The 9,694-nt window shown below is 40.2% G+C and overlaps 1 protein-coding gene across 2 annotated transcripts in view; it reads right to left on the bottom strand.

Moving 5' to 3' along the window:
- The window catches only part of rhot1b (ras homolog family member T1), a 14,945-nt gene that overhangs the window by 1,472 nt on the left and 3,779 nt on the right, over window positions 1-9,694 (bottom strand). For both annotated transcript variants that reach the window (XM_032533732.1, XM_032533741.1), the window contains exons 8-18: window positions 9,383-9,484; window positions 8,215-8,313; window positions 7,777-7,885; window positions 7,554-7,674; window positions 7,022-7,106; window positions 6,470-6,615; window positions 5,019-5,119; window positions 4,563-4,693; window positions 4,238-4,321; window positions 1,815-1,937; window positions 1,528-1,730 (exon numbers count right to left, since the gene is read on the bottom strand). In XM_032533732.1, coding sequence (XP_032389623.1) covers window positions 1,528-1,730; window positions 1,815-1,937; window positions 4,238-4,321; window positions 4,563-4,693; window positions 5,019-5,119; window positions 6,470-6,615; window positions 7,022-7,106; window positions 7,554-7,674; window positions 7,777-7,885; window positions 8,215-8,313; window positions 9,383-9,484 — 1,304 coding nt within the window. The remainder of the gene's footprint in view (window positions 1-1,527; window positions 1,731-1,814; window positions 1,938-4,237; window positions 4,322-4,562; window positions 4,694-5,018; window positions 5,120-6,469; window positions 6,616-7,021; window positions 7,107-7,553; window positions 7,675-7,776; window positions 7,886-8,214; window positions 8,314-9,382; window positions 9,485-9,694) is intronic.

Below are 9,694 nucleotides of genomic sequence, written 5' to 3'. Positions count from 1 at the left end.
CACTAAATGGAGAGATGTCAGAGTGAGGGGGGTGCCCATGGAAAGGCACCCAGAGCAGTTGGGGGTTTGGCGCCTTGCTCAATAGCACCTTGGCAGTGCCCAGGAGGTGAACTACCAGCTACCAGTCCACCACCATACTGTGGTCCGTATGGAACCACAGTATGGTGACCCTCAACCCTCCGGTTCCCAACCCCACTCCCTACTGACTGAGATAATACAACCCCCTCAAGTACACTAATCTCATCTAATCTCTGGATTATTTTAAGATAGAGTATTCAGAATCAATCGCTGTTGAATCATTTTTTAAATGAACATAATGCTGTATTTTCTATGAATTCAGATTGATAATAGCACATTATTATGTTGTGTTGACTCAAACTCATCATGGTTGTGATCCTGTCAGGAATGATGACAGTGATTCATCAACATATCACAGCCATCTTAAACAGTAAAAAAACTCTTTAAAAACTCTTCTCCCACTACAAGGATTTAATAAAAATATTTGTTTAAATTAAAGTATATTCTGAATCTTAGAATAGTAGTTGACTAGGCTGTGGATTCAATCAGGGCTGGTCTGGTGTATGTCATTATGTAACTGTGTGATGTGCAGAGCGGAACAGTGTGTTGACAGCGCACTGCAGGCTGACTGACTGCAAGAGTGCTAACTTCTGGGTGAGATCAACATTACTGCTCAGCAGGGAACCCCATTTACCTACAGTGCAAATCACTGGAGCATCAGACTAGAAAGCAACATGTGAGCAGTGAAGTGAGTTATTTTAGACTGAAGTACATCATGTCTGATACTGAGACCTGCAGAGAGTGGGAGCATCCCCCCTGGGAGCGGGTTTATCCTAAGGCGTGAAGTAAAGCCACAGACAGAACACACAGTAGGGCTTTGTAACTAACAGATAAGGTGGACTAAAAAAAAAAAAAAAAAAAGAGGCATCCATCTATTCAACCCGTTTCACACAGGATTCACTGCCAAATATGACCCAACTGCAGAAATGGGCCGCCAAGTTAGATCACCTGGTTGAGCGTGCGCCCCATGTGCTAAGGCTCAGTCGTTACCACAGCAACCAGGGTTAGATTCTGACCCATGGGCCTTTGTTGCACGTCCCTCCTTTCTCTCCCCCGTTCCTGTCTTTAGCCGTTGTAGCCATAAAAAGGCCCCCCCCTCCACAAAAAAAGACAACGCTGTCTGTTTAACAGCAAACGAGCATTCATGCACATCAAATACTACATAGTCGATTATAAAACAAAGGCCTTCTTTAATCTGCCATATCATGAGATAAACAGAGAATGACTAAACTTCAGCTGTCATTTTACAAAGAAATAGACAACATCCTTTGCTTAAAGTGAACAGAAGCTAGGTGGGTATGAATTTCAACCCCAAATAAAACACATTACTTGCATGACTTCTTAGTAATAAAGTTCTCAAAATTAGTTAACTCGGCTACCATTTGGGGCACTTATGTGCAAAAATTTAACAAAGTTTAACAAATCTAGATCAAGTGTGTCCATACTTACGGGTGCATGGCCATAGTGGTAAGTTTGGTGTAGATGTCTCTGCTGGGTGCTGCCGCAGTGTTACATGTGAAGGACTGGGGAGGTGGCATCTTGTGCCGCCTACAGAACTCCAGAGGACTGCAGCCATAAACCTGTTTGATCTCTGGCAGGTCTGACTTCGCTGCTATCATCATACATGGAATCTTGCTGTCCATGAAGTATTGCTGAGTAGGGAAAAAGACGGCGATGAATGACCGTGGTTCAGATGTTATTTGTCTTTTAACAATAATGCAGTTACAACCTTTTACCTTGAAGACTTTGGTGCAGTATTCAAAGGAGTAAGGGTTGCTGACATCATAGACCAGGCAGACAATGTCACAGACGAGATCAGCATCAGACAGATAGTCAAAGTCAGGGAACACTTCATGAAGCTGATTAGAGGAGCAAAGGAGGGGAGAGAGTTAGAACAACACTGCTGGGTTTTAACATTAGCCCCATGTTAGATCGTTGCCAATATTCTCCACATCACTGTGGACAGCTGTAGTGGCCTGGCTTACTCCAGCCATAATTTTCTGGCATTAATGGATGGTGGAAAGAACTGCCGGTTTACACAGTTTAGCTCAGTCAGCAATCACAGTTAAGTGCATGCTGTTGGCTTGGATGTAATTATATGGTTTACTGCAGATTTCATTTCTTGTCAGAAATTAAATTCACTAATGTAATAAAGCAGTCTTCTGTTGAGGATTTTCAATGAAGAGAAGCACATGCTGCTGTTTTACGGATACAGTCACAGTGGCTAAAGATTGAACCACACAGGAGCATTACCACCACATTTGTGCTCCAATTGCCTAGGAGTGACAACAGAAGCAGAATTACTGTTCTGCAAGGGGTTTCATTGTGGATGACAGCACAGAGGAAGTGCCTGTGTGTGAAATCTTTTTCAAGACAAACAAGTGCCGACAAAAAAGATTGCAGTTGATGTATTAAGTGTCTGTAGAAACTAATACTCTGTTAAACTAGGGCTATCATTATAGGCTTTGCATGTGCTGCTACAAGTGAGTGGTATAATGCAAATGCTTTTGTTAAGCAAGTAGAAAGGCTTGCTTGACAAAAGCATTGGGTGAAGATGATAAGAAGCTTATATAAACAGCCAGGTACGTGTAAGTACAGCCAACCTCAGGATGGTTCACAGTTGACAACCTGGTGGGAGATCTGAGTTCGATTCCCACTGCGATACATCAACCAATGTGTCCCTGAGCAAGCCACTTAACCTCTAGTTGCTCCAGAGGTGTGCTGCCTCTGATATATACCAATTTTAAGTCGCGCTGGATAAAAACCGTCAGCTAAATGACATGTATGTCTTTTATATGGACAGCATAAAATATTATAAAACATATTGTGAAAATATATTCATACACACACAGAATTTGCCAATTATTATTAGAATTATTGATTTGTTTTGTTTTTTTTTAAAAGGGGTTTTAAACAACATTTTTTCAGTCATAACTGCAAAAAATAATTATAGTAATTCAAGTATACTGTATGCCAGAGGTCACTAATAGGCGGACCGCGGTCCGGATCCGGACCCAGCCGCCGACAATGTCGCGAACGGATCAAAATCAATACAGTATGGAGAAGTATTGACTTTTGATCGGAGCGCTTTCTTAACCTGCGTAGCCTTTCTGGTAATTATGGTACTGGTTCAGCACTAGTAGGCTATGCGTTGTAAAGCATGTCATGTGACGCTATTAAGCCAATCAAATCTTGAATATCGATAACCGCTGCAACTCGAGCGAGAGTGAGATATACACAGGGAGAGACGAAACGAAAAAGAGACAATGTATTACATGGCGTGCTCTAAAAAAGAAAAAGTGGACAGCGAAAACGAGCTTCAATCAAGAATGGACAGATTCTTACATGTTCATTCTTCCCACGGGCAGTTCAAAACCGGTATGTGTCATATGTTCAGAGACTGTTGCAATTATTAAAAGCAGCAATGTGAAGCGCCACTATATGAGACAAAGCACAAATCTTTTGACCAAATATACCCAATGACATCCGGACTGAGGGCACAGAAAATAAACGATCTAAAAGCCCAATATGATCGATCCAGCAGAATCCTAACACATTCATTCACTGCTCAACAACGTGCAAATGAATGTTCCCTTAAAGTTGCCTGGATTTTGGGATAAGGTTTTAATAAATTAAATTATTAAAATAAATTTGGGAAGTGGGATATAAAAGGGAAAGAAAGAGAAAAGGACGTGTTAAAGCTGTTGAGATTATAAATTTGTTCAAACTTAAGATGTAAAAGGGAGTTAACTAAAGAGTAAAAGGGAAACTCAAGCTATACTTTTTATTTCATTTTTATAAAATTCAGCACTTTATTTTGAGATGTATTTATAATTTATTTTAAATGCAGCCTTTTTTATTAAGATTTTTTTTAAATGTATTATTAGAGTACTTATTATTTATGATCCCTACAGTTCAATATATAAACTGAAAATAATATGTTAAAATATATTGAATTGTACTTTATTTGAGTAGTTTGTGACTAGGATACTTACATATTTCATAAAAATATTAGGCTGGTACTGAATCATAACGCAGTTAGTCATTGTGATGTTGTGGACCTTTTGCTTTTGAAATCTTCTCCATCTGGACCTCTTGGAATTTTAATTGAATACCCCTGCTGTATGCTATAAATAGTAGAGATATCTTTGAAACTCACAAGAAGGTATTTCTCCTGGCCATAAACATAGGTTGTGCTGATGGCATAGTAGGATCTGTGTTCATCTCGAATTGATTTTTGACACTGAGAGAAGAGAAGAAACATCATGTAAAAGCAGATCAGGATATGAAACTTTAAACTATAATTGAAAGCATCAACGGGAAAAATGTTGTCTGTCTATAATGATACTCTCCCATATATGCAAGAATAAGAAGTGTGTTATGATAATACGTGTAATAGGTTTCATTTAAATCTGGATCATTGTGAAATATTTGAGCTAAGTATGCATTAAAATGTGTCATTACTGGTGCTTGTTTTTGTTTACCATGAGGTTTCTACCCAGGAAGGCTTGAAGGAAGCCACTCTTTCCACTGCCAATGTCTCCAAAGACATTACAGCGGAAGACGCTGCGCTGAGTCTGCTTCTTTTGCAGGTCAATCTTCTTATCTCTGGTCACTGCAGAGGGGGCAAACAATGCAGGGGTATCAGAGCATCAATTCAAACATGCCTGCAGTCAGTCAGCGACAACATTAAGAAGAACTGCTGCTTCAACTGACAAAAGTTGTAGGGTGTTGATTTACTGACTGTTGAGTAAATTCTATGATGTATAAAACAACTTCCGATTAGCATATGATGCTGTCTTAGTAATACTTATGACTCAAATATTATAGTCTATGAATGTATATGACTATATTTGTGATATTACAACAAACTTTTATATGGCTCTACAACTCATGATTTAATATGAATATGTAAAAGCAGATGTGATGGTTTCATTCACCTGTAATTCCTGCTGCTTGGGACTCCTGCTCAGCAATTATTGAGTAACCGAGGTAACCCAAATATTCCAGGCATCGTTGGACATCCAGATACGTTGTTAACCTGAACAAATGTCAGTAACATTGCTTTTTTTTGGCTTCAACTGAGATATTATGGTGTTCCATATATATACTGTACATAAAAACATACATGGTCAAAAGTTGTTTTAGTCGTGCAACAGAAAACTGTTGTGGATATAGACTACCCCTAGCCTGGAAATCTAGACCCAAATCAAAAAGGATTAAGGGTCTGGCATCGAGTGATGAAAGTCGCCAATTTCAAGGGGCGGCACCAAGCGTGCATTTAAAAATCTCACAGCAGGCGATTGGATAACACTACAACCAACCACAACACACTGGATGATATATCCAGAGCTCCATACGCTTAGCTACCAGCGGAGGTAACTGGTGGATTAAACTGTCATCTGTTGTAGCCTATATCAGATACACCGATGTGATTGGTGCAGCCCGGATACAAGGGTATAGTTAATAAGCATTACTCAATGCCAGAGTAACTTGATGAGCAAATTCAAATTCTGCTCTCATGAGAACTCTGGATTTCCAGGGTAGACTACCCCATGTGAGACACAGAATCTTTTTTGATACAGCCGCCAGAGAGAGCCAATGTCGGAAATGTTCAAAGTCTACAGATTGTGCTTTAACCTAGAGGGTCTTTACTTAAAATATTAAAACAAATAGTGGGCTGTTCCCCAATTTGTGAAATACTGACATTTTTGTCACAGCCACACGCACACAACATAACAAAACAAAAAACAGAGAAGCCCGAATTACAACAGACACAGGGGGAGTGTGACTTCATTGTCTGCTCAGGACACCATTGCTCCACTATATCTTTACATCAAATATTAGTTTGCTGTGTCAAGGCTGCACAGTGGGTAGAGCAGGTGCACATATACACTACTTCAAGGCTTATGCCTCAATGCAGAGGTCCAGGGTTTAAGTCCGACGTGTGATAATTTCCTGCATGTCTTTCCCCTCTCTCTCCCCTTTCCCACCTGCTTTATTAAGGCTTTTGTGTGTAACTTTTTGAAATTGCTGAATGTCCGTTACATTCAAGCCATTGCCAAATGAGTTGCTACAAAGCTAATTGAGACTATCCGCTCCACACAACTCTTTCTGGATTTCTCAGTATGGCTGTGTTTAAAAACATTATTTTGTTTGGTGATTCCACGCAGAACCCTGAGTGAAGATAATTCTTCTGAAGTGTCTATCATGTTTTTTAAATTTTCTGTGTCCTCTTTGGCTACTAGCAACTGCGTGGAGGAGGGGTGGTGGCGGGCCGACAGTATCATTACTTCCATCATTTCTGTAGGGGCGATAGAAACTACGCACTATAGCTTTAGCTTTATGTTACAAATGTTAAGTGCAGAACCTTTACATAATCAACACTTACGTCCACTGGGAGAGATATCCCTGGTAGGTGATCCAGCCCTGGTCATTAGTGCAAACTGTGTTATTGACATCTGGACCCCAGGGCATGTAGGGAAAAACATCAAACAGGTCCCTCATCTCATCTGGTGACAAGGCACAGTCACGGTCCTGATAAACACAAAGGTTGGTTACTGTTCAGGACAGTGGACTACGGTAACCTATGGAAAATGGTGCTTGAAGAAGGAAATATTTTACTTAGTTTGCTGTTTGTGATTTCTACCTGAGAAAACAAAACCTGACTGACGCACACATTCCCAGTAGGACACTAATCACTACGACAAAAAGCAGATCATTGTACAAGCTGCCACTTTTACTCTTTGACTTCCAGTCTAACCTCACGGCTAATTCTCCTGTCAATCTCTCTTCAGTGACAAGACGTTTAAACCACGCCTCAGCAGGTGGTCAGCGCTGGCTGTTTGGTTTTGTGCGGTGTTCCGTACTGAGCGGCTTTCTATAAAAGCCTTTCCAGGGCAGAGGGTAAAGTAAATACAGAACCAGATTTACAGGATTATACCTTGTCATGTTTGTCAAAGACACTCTGGAGGAAGAGGTAGGCATTATGGTTGAGCTCTGTGGTGCAGTCTGGAGGAAGTTTCAACCTTAAGACAATGAAATGTTTCAAAGTCAATGTTACAGTCAATGAGCAGAACATGTAATAAACAGAAAACATTACTACAAAAGAATAAATAAAAGGATAAATACTACGGTTTACTTATAAAAGTGGCTCTGTACTCCTCAGTAGACGTTTTAGAAGGTGTTGTGAAAATATGCATAATTAATCTACCTATTAATCCTTCCTTGGTAATAACATAAATGTAAATGTGAATCTAGTTTCTAATTTAAGAGCTTAGCAACACAGACAGTTTGGTAAAAATTAACACAGGCACCAAAAGTGAAAGACAGACTTTATTTTTGTTTAAATTTAACCATAAAAGGGAACAATATGTTTGAAGAAAATAAAGTATTATGCTAAAAAGAGCACTAATACATCACACACAGGGAGGGAAGTTGGTGGTGGGTGTAAAGAAATGAAGACTGAGACTCACGGAGGAAAGAGGTAGTCCTGATTTAACTCCAGGTCATCATCGTACCCAAACCTCCTTAACACTGTCCACGTTGTTTCATGGCGCCCTCGCTGGATAAACAGAGTGTGGAGGAAGAGGAAGCCTGGAGAGGATATCACAGAAATACCAAAAAACACAGTCAGTATGTGACAAGAGATGTGTGTGTACGTAAGCACAAGGAGGAAGACAGTCCATCCATGTCTACCTTGCAGAGTGAGTCCGTTGTCAAACACTCCGTCACTCAAATTCTTCCTCACCACATTTTTTACATCCTCCAACGCCTGAGATTCTAGTGGGGTGTTGAAGCACGTCCGCTGTGTGAGCAATCAGACAAAAACATAATTGTTGTCAAAAGCAGCCAAAGGAAGGTCCTGTGCAAATAGTAGCTTTTAATAACTCTCTTTTTTTTTAAAGATTGTTTTCTGGCCATTTTATCCATTTATTATTAGATAGGAATAAGAAATAAGGTGGACAGGAAAGGGAGAGAATGACTCGCAGCAAAGGGCTGTGTGTCGGATGTGAACCCCTATCACTGCCAAGGACTCAACCTACATGGGGCGCACGCTCTACCGGGTGAGCTTGAGGTCGCCGTGATAAACCTATTGTTAACTTTAAGAGCAACAGTAGTCATCAGTTGACTTACCTGGAAGAAGTTGAGCTCGTTATCATTGAGAATCCCATCATTGTCCAGGTCAGACACTTTGAAGATTCGAGTCAGGGCTTTGACACACAGTGGCTTCATCTGGGAATCCAAAAGGCAAATCAAAAGTTACTTAAATGCAATTACTTCTTTGTAATTTACCTTCTGCTAAAATTCTGTTTAATATGGCATTGCATAACTCTATTGAGTGTAAGTTCATAGTGTGTTTTTTTAGCTGAAAACCAGTGTACATCATGAAAACAGTGGTGCAGAATTCACACGTTAGGAAAATTTATGAATTACATTTCACTGTTTTGATAATATTTTAAAGATCCCATGGCATGAAAATTTCACTTTATGAGGTTTTTAAGATTAATATGCAGCCTGCCTATGGTCCCCCAGTGGCTAGAAATGGCGATAGGTGTAAACTGAGTCCTGGGTATCCTGCTCTGCCTTTGAGAAAATGAAAGCTCAGATGGGCTGGAGAAAGGGGACTTAACCTTGCCCCCAAGGTTAGCTCCCCTTTCTCTGCTTTGCCCACCCAGAGAATTTAGTCCACCCATGAGAGAGAGACATCATGGATTTCAAACGAGCAAAGTGGCAGTTGGTCAAGGCCACACCCCCAGTATCCCCCCCCCCCCCTCTCCTCCTCAAAAGCTACAAACTCAGAAATGGCACATACTAAGGAAAGCTCATTGTGGGACTGTCTCTAGTGGCTGTAATTCTGCACCAATGCTGAATTTTGGGAAATAATATGGTATTAGGGGACCAATAAGGTCTAAATAAAAGCATCCAAAGAGCACCATGTCATAGGACCTTTAAACTGTTTGCATAACAAGCCACATTATAATGATTGTACTCTCCCACAAGATAACATGGAGCCATTTGGCTATTTTGTCTGGAGCCTGAAAGCAGACCATTCCCCGACCAGATAGAGGAGACGTCATCTAAATTGACCAAATAACAACTGACAACATTAATGATTGTATTTCACTCATAAATAAGCTGAAGTAGGGGGCTTCCAGTTAGACATTTTTGTACTATGCTGTAGTGCTGAAAACTGACACCTTGTGTGGTTGTAAGTAAAAACAAACCTTGAATATCTTCAGTGTCTGTCTATTTATTGATAAGGTAATTATTCTAACAAGTAACAGTATATTTTTGCTCTTACATCTTTTTTATCTGGACAGTAAAGAGGACCTGTGGGGTGCAGAACTGCCTTTTGGGCATAGTAGAACAGCTCTGAGATGTTCTTCAGGTTCTTTGCTGAACACTATAAACAATGAAAAAAGGAAGAACAGAGATTGGTTATAAATACATATGTATACTATTCTTCAATATGCTATAAAAACACCCTGTATACAGCCTTGTTGCATATAAACACCTTAACGTCTTTGCAGCCCTGTGAAAGTACAGTGTCATGGCAAAGTGGGGCCTTCCCTGTTTACGTACCTGTGTGTGTGTGTGTGTGTGTGTGTGTGTG

This window comes from Etheostoma spectabile, chromosome 2, assembly GCF_008692095.1.
Source record: "Etheostoma spectabile isolate EspeVRDwgs_2016 chromosome 2, UIUC_Espe_1.0, whole genome shotgun sequence".
Taxonomy (NCBI): Eukaryota; Metazoa; Chordata; class Actinopteri; order Perciformes; family Percidae; genus Etheostoma; species Etheostoma spectabile.
The sequence above is the reverse complement of the archived record's forward strand: the minus strand, read 5'-3'. Positions and strand labels throughout refer to the sequence as shown.